The sequence below is a fragment of the Panthera pardus genome, unplaced genomic scaffold (assembly GCF_024362965.1).
Source record: "Panthera pardus isolate Hobbes unplaced genomic scaffold, ASM2436296v1 HiC_scaffold_27, whole genome shotgun sequence".
Classification (NCBI taxonomy): Eukaryota; Metazoa; Chordata; class Mammalia; order Carnivora; family Felidae; genus Panthera; species Panthera pardus.
The window spans coordinates 76,255,382-76,273,003 of record NW_026526843.1 but is presented as its reverse complement, the minus strand read 5'-3'; the positions used below and the strand labels follow the sequence as shown (position 1 = coordinate 76,273,003).

Below are 17,622 nucleotides of genomic sequence, written 5' to 3'. Positions count from 1 at the left end.
AACAAACTACTCTCCAAAGTTGCAAGAGAGTTCCTGTTAAAATATGAGGGAATCATGTCCTGCCTATGCTGAAAATACTCAGTGGCTCCACATCATATTCAGTGTAAAAACCAAATTCCATTTGGAGTGCCTGGGTGGCTCAATCAGTTAAGCCTTCAACTTCAACTCAGGTCATGATCTTGCAATTCCTGAGTTCACGCTCCACGATCAGCTCTGTGCTGACAGTTCAGAGCCTGGAGCCTGCTTTGGATTATGTGTCTCCATCTCTCTGCCTATCCCCTGCTCACACTGTCTCTTTCACAAAAATAATAATTAAAAAAATTAAAACAACAACAACAACAACAACAACAACAACACCAAATTCCATTCTAGGACTTCCAAGGCTCTAAGCTATCAGCTTCTGCCAGATCCCCATCATTTCTCTCAACTCATTTTCCTGATATTCTCTACCTTACTCTCTCAGCTCCAGCCATGCTGGTATCCTCAGTGTTCCTTGAGTATGTGAGGCTTACTCCTGCCCTGCTGTCCCTCTTACCTGGAATGCTCCTTCCCCAGACAGCCACAGGACTGGTCCTTTCACTGCCTTCAGGTCCTTACTCAAAAGTCATGTTCTCAGTGAGCCCCTCCCTGGACTCTATCTATCCAATTTCAGCCTCACACCTGGAATTCCAATTCCCCATTCCTTGCTTTATTTTTCCTTTCTTCACACTTACCACTTTGACAATACTTTACATTTCACTTATTGTACCTTGGCTACTGTCTGTCTCCCGCACTAAAATGAAAGCTCCACCAGGGTAAGATTGTTTCATTTATTTTGTTCATTACCATATCACCAGTACCTGAGCCTGAAGACTGCCTGGCACAGAGCCTACCTAAAGTATTGGTGGGATGAAGATAAAGCAAATGAATTAAAAACAACTTGGGGGTGCCTGGGTGGCTGAGTTGGCTAAGTGTCCGACTTCAGCCCAGGTCATGATCCTGCACTTTGTGGGTTCAAGCCCCGTGTTGGGCTCTGTGCTGACAGATCAGAGCCTGGAGCCTACTTCAGATTATGTGTGTGTCTCTCTCTCTCCCCCTCCCCTGCTTGCACTCTGTCTCTCTGTCTCCCAAAAATAAATAAACATTAAAAGATGTAATAAAAAAAAGCAAATGGGGTGAGCTTACGCCAAAAGTGGGGCTAGGCAGTTTCCTCTGGGTCTAGCCCCAAAGCTACAAATGCACATGCCTTCAGGGGACAACTGGAAATTTTATTCCAGTGAGTGAATCAGGCCAGCTGGGGGTATGGCTAGTTTGAGAGAGCATTCAGAGTCTAAAATGGGCAAAGCCCTTCCTCAGACCCAGATGCTTGTATCCTTGTTGGAATGTGGAATGTTAATTCTCAGTTTATTGTTTTGTTTTTTGTTTTGTTTTATTTTGTTTTGAGGTGGGCCAGAAATATGGATTTTTGTAATGTGAAATCTCCCAAATGTCTAAGTAACTAATTTAAAAATGGAAAACACCAGGATCGAAGAAAACATGACAGCTGACTGAAATTGGCCTGTGGGTGGCCTGCAGGTGTTTGCTAGACTAAATTGTGTGATGAAAGAAAACCAGTCCCTGCAAGGTGGGCTTGCCTTGTGTGATTCTTCAGGCAAACAGTTTCAGGTCATGTTGGGTGTAGAGAGTGAACTAGAATTACCACTTTTTTTTCAAATTCTAGAAGCTCCCTGCCACCACCTGGCCCTTCCCCCCACCCCCACCCCGCCCCCCCCAAATGTATGGAGTTAGGGAAGACTGAGCAGTGAGCTCACCTTAACTCTTTCTTTGAGGGCAGGGGCATATCTTAGTGAAGTGTAGGGTGGGGAAATCAGAGAGAAGGTTTTGAAGGAACCTTCCACAACATGACTGGAGAAAGACAAGGGGGAGAAAAAGAGAAGGACACAGACCCATGTGCTAGATCGCCATACCCCTGAGGGACTTTATTGGGGTCACTGCACCCTCTCCCCACCAACCACCGCCCCTCTATGTGGCATTATACAGTTGAAAGAGTTAGTTATACAAAGTCACAACTCCCAGCCCGACTGCCCCATGCCATCCATCTCACCTGGAAACAGAGCTGCACAAACTTCCATCACAGCTTCCCTGTGTGCTTGAGGTGGGCAAGGCTGGTCAGGAGGTACCTGTGAAGGGTCAGTAGCCACCAGCTTTGTCACGGTATAGCCTGAATAGGGACTCTAGAGGCAGCAGACCTCCATTCAGTGAAGCATTGGGTGGAACCACCTGTGGTTTCAGGCAGCTGCTGAGCTAGGCATGGATTGTCAAGTACTCCCCATGTCCTGAGATAAACATTAGGCTCAATCCTCTGATGCCCCTCCTCTCTAGGGAGGCAAGGCACAGTCCAGTAGGAGAAAGAACAGTGAGGGGACTCCTGTACCTGACTTCAGTAAGGTTCTAATTTTTTTTGGATAAAATACTTTCCAAACGCAAGGAGGCACATCTCTTAAGTCCTGAGCGCCCCGCTTACCTACGCCCCACAAGAATTGTTTATCCAGTGTAAGGGAAATGAACCAAGACCTCCGGGTCCAAGATTACTGCACCTGGTCCTCTGGGAAAAGTGAGGAGACTGCTTACAGCCCCCAGCTCATGGGGTGTCAGGTCAGTGTGTTTAAGCCGAGGGTTTGGGTTCTGCTCGGCAGGTGTGGCATGAGCTCCCTGAAATAAGAAAAGCCTTTTAGGTATAAAGTTGGCTCCTACTTAACTCAAGTCATCCCTGTGAAAATGCCATTCTAGGGAACTTCCAACCCATTTGGCTTCTTTGACAGCTGTTACATCTTTTCTGCACAGAGCCAGGGGAAGGCAATGTGGATACTGCCAGAAGTCCAACTTTTTCCTGGGCTTTCCCATGTCTCCTGGGCCCCACTCCCCACACCTCCTTTTCTGCATTCTCACTTCCTCTGTCAATCTTTCTGCTTGGAATTCTTCCTTCCTCAGTGTTCCTCCCCTTCTGACTCCTTACTCATGTGCAGACCCTCCCTTTGAGTATCCTCCAGATTCCTGCCAACTTTCTCTCCCCCTGCCCCTTGCTCTGGACCTCTTCTAAGCTACTTTGAGCCCCTCTCTACTCAAGGCATTCTGTTTGTTTTCCTCTAAGCCCCAAGATCTCACTCTCTCTCTGTTATTCTCTACCCCCTCCTAGTTGGGTGCCTCTCTCTCTTAGGCCATCCCTCCTCCAGGGAGCCTCTTCCTAAGCAGTCACCTCCCCTTCTCCCTCCCTCTACAGCCCATCTCTAGTTCCTTCTCCTCCCCCCTCTCTAGACCAGACCAGCTAAGTCCTATTCCATTTTTAGATGACTGATTATGATACTAGCTGAACTTTATTCACAGCCTGCATTTACAGCTGTCCCTTCCTTTCATGCCCCATCCACCAAACACACCCAATCTTTTCAACATGACAAAGTCCTTACACACAGCATGTCATGTCCACATATTTGTATTTTTCAAAAAAAAAAAAAAAAAACAACAGTTATGCTGGCAAAGATGTTGAATTAACAGGGACCCTTAAGCTTTCAATACACTGAAAAGCAACATTGTTTTGCACGTCTACAAAGTATACATTTGTTCTCACAAATGTGGCAAAGTTTACCCTAACAGTTAGGACTTTTTCACCAAATCATAGACATAGATATGGAAATCATCATCAAACTTGATGAAATACACAGAGGGTTTGGCTTCCACTTGGTGAATGACCATGCCAATCCGTTTGGAGCCATCTTCTTTGGTATATTCCACATGCTTACCTATCAGGCCATCTACAACTCCTCCTGTCTCCCTCTCTGCTGGAGGAGACTCACTGGACTCTGGCATGATACGGAGGTCTCCTTCTTTATAATCATCTAGAAGCTGGTACATGTACAAGACAGGATCTTTCTCATAGGTAATATAAAACCAGGCTTTCATGATAGGTGCTTGGGCTAAGACCATTCCCCTCCATTCATCCTTAGAACCATGCTCACCCTCAAACATATGTTCCACAGCTTTACCAATTATGGTGTTTGCAAGGTTGGCATCACCGACTTGAGATGATGCCACCCTATCGGAAAGAATTTTAAGAGACAAAACTCTTTCATCTCTGTGAAGTTCCAGTCCATAGACACAGTCAATTCCATCATATTTCACCAGATAAAGAGAGGGATTTATAGGCACCTGATCCAGAACGGTTCCTTTCCACTGGGTGATGGGCTCATCACCTTCCTTCCATCCATGTGAAATTCTGCAGCCCACGATGTTCCTGCGGGACTGGGACGAAGGTCTGCCTCGCTGCTTCTTTTGGGAGGTTTTTTTCTTCGTCATGTTTGTGGACCCAGTAGCCCGTCCCGAAGCTGCCCTGGTTTGTTGCCCTTCGGCCTCCTGTGCGTGGGGGGTCTTCATGCCTGCAGGGGGAGGAGAGAAGAGAAGAGAGAAACATTCAGTATGCCATAAGGTGAAGTTCTCCCAACAGCGACGTGTCTCTGTACCCTGCGTCAGAACCTAAATTTTCCCCCATGAGCCTGGCAGCAGTGCTGGAAATCCTGGCTGTGTGCCTGCAAGTGCTCTCCCTCCTAGGTTCCTTTAGACTGCGGGAAAGGGCGGCAGCGGCAGTGGTGCTGGCCAGGGTTAGGAACTCTGCAGGAGGGGGCGGGCTACCTCCTTGTTCAGAGCCCACTGCCTCCACCACCCGTCCCTGGCGCCCACTCTCAGCGCCCTGCAAAGCGCCTGTCTATTCCTTCACCGCCTTGATCCGCACGCACTCACTGTCCTCCCGCCCTGGATACCCCAGCCTGCTGCCCATACACCCCTTGTCTACCCACAATCGCTTTCTGGCATCCGGTACCCTCACTCCGCCAGGCTCACCTTCAATTTCTTGCCTGGCTCCTAACGCCACCTCCTTTTCCTATTTCCCATCGCACTCCCCCTCCCAAGCCTCACCCAGCTCCCGCCTCCACCCCCTATCTCCAGCAGGAGTCCATCCCATCCCCCCTCCTCATCCTGGAGCCCACCAATGGCCCTGCCCTAGCTGGCGTCCGCCGCCCCGGGTCGCGGGCCTCACGTGCCCAAATCGGACACCTCGCTGCTGCCTCCGCGGTGAGCCTGTGTCGAAGGAGGATCAGCAGGCGACGAGCCGGGTGCTTGCACGGGCTGGGAGGGGTGGATCTGTAGGCGGGGAGCGCGTCTAGGAGGGCCGCGGGGTAGGCGAAGAGGATGGCGGCGGTATCCCCAGCTCTGAGCTTCGCGGGCCCTCCGCCTCCCGGTCGGCGGCGGCTGCCCCTCTGCCACATCGGGCTCCCACCAGCCGCTGCCGCCGCCGCAGTCTCCTCCCTCTTTCCGTAGCGCAGCTTCCTGCCAGGAGAGAGGCCTCCCCTTCCTGCCAAACACTGCTTGCCCACCCCCTTCCCCCAACTCTTAAGCCCACCACCTTGTGCCTGGAAGTTGCTCTGGGTCTCAAGTTCCTACCCCTTTCCAAAAGAAGGAGTAGGGGAGTCCTCAACTTTCTGCCCTTCCCCCATTGCCCCTTCTCTTTCTTCCTCCCCAGATCTGGACTTAGTTTTGTTCTTACCTCCAGTTTCACCCTCTCAGTGCCCCTGCCTCCTCTGACCTGCCCCATCTGGTATCTTCTTCCAGGAATTAGTCTTTTCTTAATCCTAGAGCCCTTATTGTAGTTAATCTTTATACAAAATATGCCTTTTTTATAATTTACAAGGATTTGTGATGGGAAGAGAGAAGTGTGATAGTGCTCAGTCTTCCATCTTGACACAATCTCTGTGTAATTTTTTTTCTGACTGCTCTTTCCTGGACTTTACTTCTTAGAAAGTTTTCTCCCTTTTTTCTTTTATTTATTTCTTTTTTTCTGTTACTGTATTGCAATTTTTTGCACGATTTTAACACTGTGTACATTTCAGAAAATTGATATGAAGAAAATAATCAAATGCAGTTCATTCCAGCTCCCATTCACCAGGGCTCACAGAAAAATCTTAATAGTCATTTTTTTTTGTCATTTTTCTATGCTCTTACAGAACTGGGATAATTTCATATATGCAATTTCACGTCCTGCTCTTTTCCATAAGGCGTAAACATTCTCTCAAGACATTAGATTTTTTTGAAACCATTATTTCTCCTGTACATTCGACAAAGATTTATTGAGCCCTTATTATATGTCTGGTCATCATTCCATAAAACTCAGTTTTACAGTAACCACAAGTTAACTTTTCTCTCATTACTGTACATTTAGTCTAATGTTTCCACCATAACTAGTAACATGATCTACTAATCAGAAAGGAGAGCTTTGGAAAACATAACTTTAGAAAACAATAATTAGGCAAATTGATCATTTTACAATTCAGTTAGGAAAGAACGGGTATTCTAAAAGGGATGCTGGAATAATTGTTTAAATATTTGGGGAAATTTACAGTAAATTTATTCCCATATCAATATTTCATTTTACATCTTAAATGAAGCAAAGTAAAACATAAGAAAATCCAAATGAACAATCCAAAGAGCAGTAAAGAATATGAATGGTTAATAGTTAATCAAGTGAACAGTTACTGAATCAGGTGATGTGCTGAATATTAACAGAATAAGCTGAAAACAATAAAATAATTCCTAAAAGGGAAAATAAAATGGATAAAAATCTTGACTGAACAATCAAAGTATGAGAGAACATTAACATATTGTCACTAAGCATGAGAAAAGAGTTTCACATTTAGTGCTTATGCAAATTAGGATGCTATGTCATATATAACCCTTGGAATCTCTGTAACCAGCCTGTGAGCAAAACTAGCATTATGAAGATAGCAAAGGGGGAATGGGAATACCCAGGGCCCTTTGATCATTTCATTTAGCCGCTAATCATACCCATTTCTGGAGTCCTACTTTGGGCTTGAAGTTATGAGATAGAAAACTTTTTTTGTAGTTAAAGCAATTTGAGTCTGTGCTTACTATTACTTGAAATTCAAGGTTATCTTAAATTGCAAAGTATTTGCTTAATGAATGTATGTGTAATAGCAAGCTTGATGTAAGGTTAAGAATAACTAAAGTTTGAAGATAGAAGTTAAATTAAAAATTAGGAAATTACTAACATCTAACTTAACTGTATTTGTTGAGCGACTTTTAATGAAATTTATTTACCTATGTAAATGATAATGTATACAATTTACAAATGCAAAATAGAAATTTATGTACATATCAGTATATCCTGCTTCCAAAATAATTTGAAAACTTTTTCCAACAAAAGCAAAACAATTGAAAAAGTAATTTTTAACGGTTATTTTTAGTAAACTCAACTTTTAACTTTAACTTGATGTTTTAACTAGCTGCTATTTATTAATATGTCACTGACATTTTTTTCCTTTGCATCATTTGGCATAAATAATGAGTTGGATAACTACTGTAGAATTAAATATATGTTGTTTTAATTCACAAAGCACAAAATACACACAAAGGCATGGAGGACAAAATGTAAAGATACTCGAGGACAGCCAATAGGCACACATAGGCCACTTCTCATGATATGACTTCAGGAATAAGCAATGGATTGAAAGTGTTCCAATCAGAGCCACCTATTTGCTATGTTTTTTTTTTAACACTGATCTTGTATACATTTTGTATATTTTCCATTAACTCAATATCAGTGTTGCTCATGGAATATCCAAGAAAACTCAATGAGAGTAATTCTAAAAATAAGATTTTGTCATACAGTTGAGCTTTGGAGGATCACAAACCTTTGTAACAGGTAAGATTTTTTTTTTCACCTCCCACCACACCAGGGATCAATTTCTTCCCCCTTGGGGGCAATATTATCCTAGTTGAGAATGCATTATCTAGGGATTACAGGGTAAAACAAGAAGATTGGATTGGATGTCAACTGTAATAGGAAGCCTTTGGAGAGTTTTAAGGAGGACAGTGATATAATCTCATTTATATTTTTAAAAGATCACTGGCTATTATATGAAGAACTGAAAGAAAGACAAGGAGACCTTAGCTCCCCATACACAATTTAATCAGGGGTAAGAACTTCTTTTCTATAATTTTTAATTACTGAGACAATGCCCTTTTCCCTCCATGCTGTCAAAGTATCAGGTCATGTGTTTACTGCTTTTTTCAGTTCTCTGTTCATTGTTGGACCCTGGGTATTTTCCTCACAATCTTTAAAGCTCAGTTATACATTGAAAAGGTGATCTGTCATATTTTAGGTAACATTTTAAAGTGATTTTAATGATAAGAGTATTCCCCTATCCACATTTTAGTCTCTTTTAAGCCAATGGGTTAATTAGGCACTCCTGTGGACAACCAGTGGTGCAGTTCCCTCCCTTCGTGATGGAGACAAGATGATTATAGTGGAGTCAGAGAAGTCATACCCATACTTTGTGAGGGCCCTCCTTCAATATCTGCTGTTAGTTCTTTAATTAGTTAGGCAATTCACAGTTTACCTCAGAAGCCTCTCAAATTGATCTTTAAAAGGACATTAAAGTCACACAGAAAATATTAATCCCCTAAACCATAACCCATTGAAAATTATGTTCAGTATGTTCTACAACATATTAACTGCACAAAGTAAAGAAATTATGGGCAAAATGGGTGAAATGTACAAACTTCCAGTTATAAAATAAATAAGTCATGGGGATGTAATATGCACCATGGTGACTATAGTTAATGTACTACATTGCATATTTAAAAGCTGCTAAAAGAGGAGATCTTAAAAGTTCTCATCACAACAAAAAAATTTTTGTAACTATGGTAATCATTTCATAATATATACAAATATCAAATTATTATGTTGTATACCTGAAATTAATACAATGTGTCAATAATGTACTTCAATAAGCATTTTTTATTTAAAAAAAGAGATATTTCATTTTGATTCTTCTATCAATGATTATGTATAATAGTTGTCAAATAAGACCCTCATTTCCCTGGCTTCATATCTCCCAATGACTTCTTTAATTGGTGAGATTGCTAAGAGTTGGACAGGTGAGAATTGAGTTGTCTCTTGGATTTATCTCTTTTAGGCAAAAGATGAAATCCAGGGATGGGTGGCTCAGTCAGTTGAGCATTCCACTTTTGATTTTGGTTCAGGTCATGATCTTATGGTTCCTGAGATTGAGCCCCATGTTGGGCTGTGCACTGACAGCATGGAGCCTGCTAGGGATTCTCTCCCTCTCTCTTTCTACCCATTCCCTGCTCATGTGCTCTCTAAATAAATAAGTAAACTTTAAAAATATTATAGAAGATGCAATAACATTTATTCTCAAACATACAATAAGGTTTGCAGGCTAGGGGCACCTGTTTCTATCAGGGAGACTTGGAGTTATCCAGCTTTGCCCATGAGTAGGTGAAGTATGAGGTAATCCTTGTGGCCTCATAGCTAAGCATGTCCACCAATCCAGCTTTTATCAATTATAAAAGAGATATTTTGAGGTCAATTTGTGTAATTATTGTGCTTGTCTCTCAAATGGTTACAAATTTGCAAAAAGAAAAAGGATTTTATTTATCAGTATTCTAAAACCTCAACCAAAACATTATTTTGAGCTGTGGCACAATTTTAATCTGGAAGGGAAGGAATAACCATCAGGAGTATGCCAGGACATAGCATTAATTCTCTAATATAAATACACTTGAATTTAAATTAAAAAAATAAATACAGGAAATGAGTTATTAGGAAATGTATTGTCATCTCTAAGACGGAAAAGAACTTTTGGTATTCCAAAGTGTTACTTTGCAATTGTCTCCAGGAAGGACATGGGGAAAAGACTTGGGAAATTCTGACCATATCCCTTTAGTAGTAATGCATGCAAAATCCAAGACTGATTGTGTGATCTCATCACTAATAACTCATTATACTATACCCACTTCCATTTTAAACTTATACTCAGAAAGAACACTTGGGCTTGGGAAATGGGGAATGGAATATGACATGCACAATGGATTTTGAATCATTCTATGTGAGCATAGGTATCTGTCCTTTACCCAGACACAGCACAAGACTTGTCAAAATTATGCCTCCTTTTACACCCAATTATGTTAAATTCTGTACTGTTTTAAATCCATGACAAAATCTGGGTACCTGCTGCCCATTACCATGATAGCATCATTTAGTTTTCACTTAGCTCCAATAGAAGAACTAGAAAACATTCCAAGGGGGTAAAGCTGAGAATAAAAATTTACATAAGTTTTTGTGGTTAGTTTCTCATTCTCCATGACTTCACTACATCAGGATCATACAACCAACCCTAGGCAGTAAGAGCCCAAATGCTTCCTTTCTCGTCATTGTTGTTGTTGTCCTTGTTTGAGATGTTATTTGGCTCAAAGATATCAGAAAGTCTGGAATTTACTGTTGTCATTTACCCCTCCTACATTTCCTTCCACAAGATATCTTCTCTAAGGGAAAATCATGAGAGCTATGCTTCAAAATGTACCTAGAATTCAAACCAATTTTATCATACCACTGCTGTCAGATAAATTTAACCCACCATTACCTGTTACTGGAATATGGGAATAGTCCTGAATAAATTCCCTTTTTCGATCCACGTACCCAACAGAGACACTCTCCAAAGTTGCAAGTGTTCCTATTAGAATATGAGGGAATCATGCCCTGCCTATGCTGAAAATACTCAATGGATCCCTATCAATTTCAGTGTAAAAACCAAATTCCATTCTAGGACTTCCAAGGCTCTAAGCTATCAGCTTCTGCCAGATCCCCATCATTTCTCTCAACTCATTTTCCTGATATTCTCTACCTTACTCTCTCAGCTCCAGCCATGCTGGTATCCTCAGTGTTCCTTGAGTATGTGCGGCTTACTCCTGCCCTGCTGTCCCTCTTACCTGGAATGCTCCTTCCCCAGACAGCCACAGGACTGGTCCTTTCACTGCCTTCAGGTCCTTACTCAAAAGTCATGTTCTCAGTGAGCCCCTCCCTGGACTCTATCTATCCAATTTCAGCCTCACACCTGGAATTCCAATTCCCCATTCCTTGCTTTATTTTTCCTTTCTTCACACTTACCACTTTGACAATACTTTACATTTCACTTATTGTACCTTGGCTACTGTCTGTCTCCCGCACTAAAATGAAAGCTCCACCAGGGTAAGATTGTTTCATTTATTTTGTTCATTACCTGAGCCTGAAGACTGCCTGGCACAGAGCCTACCTAAAGTATTGGTGGGATGAAGATAAAGCAAATGAATTAAAAACAACTTGGGGGTGCCTGGGTGGCTGAGTTGGCTAAGTGTCCGACTTCAGCCCAGGTCATGATCCTGCACTTTGTGGGTTCAAGCCCCGTGTTGGGCTCTGTGCTGACAGATCAGAGCCTGGAGCCTACTTCAGATTATGTGTGTGTCTCTCTCTCTCCCCCTCCCCTGCTTGCACTCTGTCTCTCTGTCTCCCAAAAATAAATAAACATTAAAAGATGTAATAAAAAAAAGCAAATGGGGTGAGCTTACGCCAAAAGTGGGGCTAGGCAGTTTCCTCTGGGTCTAGCCCCAAAGCTACAAATGCAAATGCCTTCAGGGGACAACTGGAAATTTTATTCCAGTGAGTGAATCAGGCCAGCTGGGGGTATGGCTAGTTTGAGAGAGCATTCAGAGTCTAAAATGGGCAAAGCCCTTCCTCAGACCCAGATGCTTGTATCCTTGTTGGAATGTGGAATGTTAATTCTCAGTTTATTGTTTTGTTTTTTGTTTTGTTTTATTTTGTTTTGAGGTGGGCCAGAAATATGGATTTTTGTAATGTGAAATCTCCCAAATGTCTAAGTAACTAATTTAAAAATGGAAAACACCAGGATCGAAGAAAACATGACAGCTGACTGAAATTGGCCTGTGGGTGGCCTGCAGGTGTTTGCTAGACTAAATTGTGTGATGAAAGAAAACCAGTCCCTGCAAGGTGGGCTTGCCTTGTGTGATTCTTCAGGCAAACAGTTTCAGGTCATGTTGGGTGTAGAGAGTGAACTAGAATTACCACTTTTTTTTCAAATTCTAGAAGCTCCCTGCCACCACCTGGCCCTTCCCCCCACCCCCACCCCGCCCCCCCCAAATGTATGGAGTTAGGGAAGACTGAGCAGTGAGCTCACCTTAACTCTTTCTTTGAGGGCAGGGGCATATCTTAGTGAAGTGTAGGGTGGGGAAATCAGAGAGAAGGTTTTGAAGGAACCTTCCACAACATGACTGGAGAAAGACAAGGGGGAGAAAAAGAGAAGGACACAGACCCATGTGCTAGATCGCCATACCCCTGAGGGACTTTATTGGGGTCACTGCACCCTCTCCCCACCAACCACCGCCCCTCTATGTGGCATTATACAGTTGAAAGAGTTAGTTATACAAAGTCACAACTCCCAGCCCGACTGCCCCATGCCATCCATCTCACCTGGAAACAGAGCTGCACAAACTTCCATCACAGCTTCCCTGTGTGCTTGAGGTGGGCAAGGCTGGTCAGGAGGTACCTGTGAAGGGTCAGTAGCCACCAGCTTTGTCACGGTATAGCCTGAATAGGGACTCTAGAGGCAGCAGACCTCCATTCAGTGAAGCATTGGGTGGAACCACCTGTGGTTTCAGGCAGCTGCTGAGCTAGGCATGGATTGTCAAGTACTCCCCATGTCCTGAGATAAACATTAGGCTCAATCCTCTGATGCCCCTCCTCTCTAGGGAGGCAAGGCACAGTCCAGTAGGAGAAAGAACAGTGAGGGGACTCCTGTACCTGACTTCAGTAAGGTTCTAATTTTTTTTGGATAAAATACTTTCCAAACGCAAGGAGGCACATCTCTTAAGTCCTGAGCGCCCCGCTTACCTACGCCCCACAAGAATTGTTTATCCAGTGTAAGGGAAATGAACCAAGACCTCCGGGTCCAAGATTACTGCACCTGGTCCTCTGGGAAAAGTGAGGAGACTGCTTACAGCCCCCAGCTCATGGGGTGTCAGGTCAGTGTGTTTAAGCCGAGGGTTTGGGTTCTGCTCGGCAGGTGTGGCATGAGCTCCCTGAAATAAGAAAAGCCTTTTAGGTATAAAGTTGGCTCCTACTTAACTCAAGTCATCCCTGTGAAAATGCCATTCTAGGGAACTTCCAACCCATTTGGCTTCTTTGACAGCTGTTACATCTTTTCTGCACAGAGCCAGGGGAAGGCAATGTGGATACTGCCAGAAGTCCAACTTTTTCCTGGGCTTTCCCATGTCTCCTGGGCCCCACTCCCCACACCTCCTTTTCTGCATTCTCACTTCCTCTGTCAATCTTTCTGCTTGGAATTCTTCCTTCCTCAGTGTTCCTCCCCTTCTGACTCCTTACTCATGTGCAGACCCTCCCTTTGAGTATCCTCCAGATTCCTGCCAACTTTCTCTCCCCCTGCCCCTTGCTCTGGACCTCTTCTAAGCTACTTTGAGCCCCTCTCTACTCAAGGCATTCTGTTTGTTTTCCTCTAAGCCCCAAGATCTCACTCTCTCTCTGTTATTCTCTACCCCCTCCTAGTTGGGTGCCTCTCTCTCTTAGGCCATCCCTCCTCCAGGGAGCCTCTTCCTAAGCAGTCACCTCCCCTTCTCCCTCCCTCTACAGCCCATCTCTAGTTCCTTCTCCTCCCCCCTCTCTAGACCAGACCAGCTAAGTCCTATTCCATTTTTAGATGACTGATTATGATACTAGCTGAACTTTATTCACAGCCTGCATTTACAGCTGTCCCTTCCTTTCATGCCCCATCCACCAAACACACCCAATCTTTTCAACATGACAAAGTCCTTACACACAGCATGTCATGTCCACATATTTGTATTTTTCAAAAAAAAAAAAAAAAACAACAGTTATGCTGGCAAAGATGTTGAATTAACAGGGACCCTTAAGCTTTCAATACACTGAAAAGCAACATTGTTTTGCACGTCTACAAAGTATACATTTGTTCTCACAAATGTGGCAAAGTTTACCCTAACAGTTAGGACTTTTTCACCAAATCATAGACATAGATATGGAAATCATCATCAAACTTGATGAAATACACAGAGGGTTTGGCTTCCACTTGGTGAATGACCATGCCAATCCGTTTGGAGCCATCTTCTTTGGTATATTCCACATGCTTACCTATCAGGCCATCTACAACTCCTCCTGTCTCCCTCTCTGCTGGAGGAGACTCACTGGACTCTGGCATGATACGGAGGTCTCCTTCTTTATAATCATCTAGAAGCTGGTACATGTACAAGACAGGATCTTTCTCATAGGTAATATAAAACCAGGCTTTCATGATAGGTGCTTGGGCTAAGACCATTCCCCTCCATTCATCCTTAGAACCATGCTCACCCTCAAACATATGTTCCACAGCTTTACCAATTATGGTGTTTGCAAGGTTGGCATCACCGACTTGAGATGATGCCACCCTATCGGAAAGAATTTTAAGAGACAAAACTCTTTCATCTCTGTGAAGTTCCAGTCCATAGACACAGTCAATTCCATCATATTTCACCAGATAAAGAGAGGGATTTATAGGCACCTGATCCAGAACGGTTCCTTTCCACTGGGTGATGGGCTCATCACCTTCCTTCCATCCATGTGAAATTCTGCAGCCCACGATGTTCCTGCGGGACTGGGACGAAGGTCTGCCTCGCTGCTTCTTTTGGGAGGTTTTTTTCTTCGTCATGTTTGTGGACCCAGTAGCCCGTCCCGAAGCTGCCCTGGTTTGTTGCCCTTCGGCCTCCTGTGCGTGGGGGGTCTTCATGCCTGCAGGGGGAGGAGAGAAGAGAAGAGAGAAACATTCAGTATGCCATAAGGTGAAGTTCTCCCAACAGCGACGTGTCTCTGTACCCTGCGTCAGAACCTAAATTTTCCCCCATGAGCCTGGCAGCAGTGCTGGAAATCCTGGCTGTGTGCCTGCAAGTGCTCTCCCTCCTAGGTTCCTTTAGACTGCGGGAAAGGGCGGCAGCGGCAGTGGTGCTGGCCAGGGTTAGGAACTCTGCAGGAGGGGGCGGGCTACCTCCTTGTTCAGAGCCCACTGCCTCCACCACCCGTCCCTGGCGCCCACTCTCAGCGCCCTGCAAAGCGCCTGTCTATTCCTTCACCGCCTTGATCCGCACGCACTCACTGTCCTCCCGCCCTGGATACCCCAGCCTGCTGCCCATACACCCCTTGTCTACCCACAATCGCTTTCTGGCATCCGGTACCCTCACTCCGCCAGGCTCACCTTCAATTTCTTGCCTGGCTCCTAACGCCACCTCCTTTTCCTATTTCCCATCGCACTCCCCCTCCCAAGCCTCACCCAGCTCCCGCCTCCACCCCCTATCTCCAGCAGGAGTCCATCCCATCCCCCCTCCTCATCCTGGAGCCCACCAATGGCCCTGCCCTAGCTGGCGTCCGCCGCCCCGGGTCGCGGGCCTCACGTGCCCAAATCGGACACCTCGCTGCTGCCTCCGCGGTGAGCCTGTGTCGAAGGAGGATCAGCAGGCGACGAGCCGGGTGCTTGCACGGGCTGGGAGGGGTGGATCTGTAGGCGGGGAGCGCGTCTAGGAGGGCCGCGGGGTAGGCGAAGAGGATGGCGGCGGTATCCCCAGCTCTGAGCTTCGCGGGCCCTCCGCCTCCCGGTCGGCGGCGGCTGCCCCTCTGCCACATCGGGCTCCCACCAGCCGCTGCCGCCGCCGCAGTCTCCTCCCTCTCTCTGTATAGGAGTAGACTTTCAGTTTCCTGTCGGTAAAGAGGCCTCCCCTTCCTGCTAAATACTAGGCAACCAGCCTTCCTAGTCTTTCAACTACTCCTTGGCTGTTCCTCCTGTTTCCAAAAATCAGATCCTTGAGACCTGTAAGTTGTCCTTTCCTCTTCTTGTGTAACCCCATTATCTCAGGCTCTCTAGCTCCACCTCTCATCTCTCCTGCTAGAATTACTTTTCATTTTTTTCACATATTCTTCACACTTTCTGCATATTCACAAATTCACGAAAAAATACCTTACCCAAAACACACATAGTAGAGAAATCCTTTATATTCCTAGGAAAATTTATGATATGTATATACATGCACATCTTCTCTATGTATTTACAGGTAATCATATCCCCAGACATGTAATATGAAGTACACACCTCTGCAATCACATAACATACAGACATAATTCTCCATTTATGCATATCCGCAGAAATGTCCATAATAAGAATTTATCCAAAGCAGGTGTGAGCATCTTAGATTTTGAGATCTGTATTTGGAAAATAGTGGCTTATTTTAAACTCAGCGAGTTTTTCTCGAATTTGATTACAGTCAGCAATAACCTTATCTAGTTTTGCATAAAGTGTTATTCATTTTGAATCTTGTTTGTATCCGCTTATGTTGTTTATAGATTGTTTCAACATATCTTATAATTCTGTAAAATATCAATAATCGTATGGTACTATATCTGGTAAGATGTTATCAGCTACTTGCCCGAGGAAAGAAATCTCAAAATGATTCAAAATAAACGTAATTATTGACTAATTATTTGAAAAATCTGGTAAGTATCATTAGGCTTAGTCTTTGTGCCTAGTCTCATGGGCTGAATTACTTCTCTTCCAAATTAATAAATTTATGTCCTAACAGTACCTCAAAATGTTAATGTATTTGGAGGTAGGGTCTGTAAAGCAGTAATTAAGGTGAAATGGTATCACATGGGTGGGCACTAATCCAATGTAACTGGTGTCTTTATAAGAAGAGGAGATTAGAACACAGGCACACATGTAAGAAAGACCATGCAAAGACAAGGGAGAACATGGCCATGTGGAAGCCAAGAAGTGAAACCTGAAATCTGGGACTTGGACATCTTGATCTTGGATTGATAAGTTCTAGAACCGCGAGAAAATAAATTTGCATGGTTTAAGACTCTGAGTCTTTGTTACTTTTTATTTAAGTTTATTTATTTATTTTGAGTGAGATAGGGAATGCACACACAAGCGTGGGAGGAGCAGAGAGAGAGAGAGAGAGAGAGAGAGAGAGAGAGAAGAGAGAGAAAGGGAGAGAATCTCAAGCAGGCTCTGCACTGTCAGCACAAAATCCAATGTGGGGCTCAATCCTACCTACTGTGGGATCATGACCTGAGCCAAAAGCAAGAGTTGGACGCTTACCCAACTGAGCCACCAAGCAGCCCCTCTTTGTTATGTCTTTTTAATGTTTATTTAGTTTTGAGAGAGAGAGACAGTGTGTGCTCATGGGAGGGGCAGAGAGAAGGGAGACACAGAATCTGAAGCAAGCTCCAGGCTTGCTTGCTCTATCAGCATAGAGCAAGATACAGGGCTCGAACTTGTGAACCATGAGATCATGACCTGAGATGAAATTGGACACTTAACATGCTGAGCCACCCAAGTGCCCCTCTTTGTTACCCTTTTAATACAATCCTAATAAATGAATACACTCAATGATGGCATCCAAAATCAGTTTTGCTGTATCTTCTATTTTCTCTCTGATGTCAGTTTCATCATGAAGCTTATATTACAATATGGCTGTCAACATCCTTATGTTTATGTAGTGACAGAGAGAACCTCTACAAGAACTTTTGAGCAAAATTTTGCTTTGCTTTGATTGGGACCAGCATAGATCCTTTGCCTGATCTTGTAATATGGACAAAGATAACACCATATTCACTTTCTCAGGTCCAGTGTATATACTTATTTGGAAAGCAATCACATTAACAAAGTGGAT

At 44.1% G+C, this 17,622-nt stretch overlaps 1 protein-coding gene across 7 annotated transcripts; it reads right to left on the bottom strand.

Annotated features, from left to right (window-relative positions):
- Positions 1–3,453: 3,453 nt before the first annotated feature.
- Positions 3,454–15,779, bottom strand: LOC109260792 (spindlin-2). Of its 7 annotated transcripts, none has more exons than XM_019439242.2 (4): positions 15,349–15,779; positions 14,466–14,692; positions 12,368–12,443; positions 3,454–4,409 (listed from the first exon to the last, which is right to left on the bottom strand). In XM_019439242.2, exons 1-4 carry the CDS (start codon positions 15,575–15,577, stop codon positions 3,631–3,633), a joined length of 1,311 nt encoding a protein of 436 aa, XP_019294787.2. In that variant the 5' UTR covers positions 15,578–15,779; the 3' UTR covers positions 3,454–3,630. The 7 variants fall into 7 exon arrangements, with proteins under 7 accessions (XP_019294787.2, XP_053747530.1, XP_053747529.1 ...); XM_053891555.1 differs by having other exon boundaries at positions 15,366–15,481; XM_053891554.1 differs by having other exon boundaries at positions 15,299–15,464.
- Between the last annotated feature and the right edge of the window lie 1,843 nt (positions 15,780–17,622).

Coding starts and splice junctions, on each gene's coding strand:
- LOC109260792 (XM_019439242.2), bottom strand. CDS start 15,577: ATGTGGCAGAGGGGCAGCCGCCGCCGACCGGGAGGCGGAGGGCCCGCG. Junction 14,693..15,348: donor GAGGTGTCCGATTTGGGCAC/GTGAGGCCCGCG, acceptor CTCCCCCTGCAG/GCATGAAGACCCCCCACGCA. Junction 12,444..14,465: donor AAGGAACCGTTCTGGATCAG/GTGCCTATAAAT, acceptor GACCCTTCACAG/GTACCTCCTGACCAGCCTTG.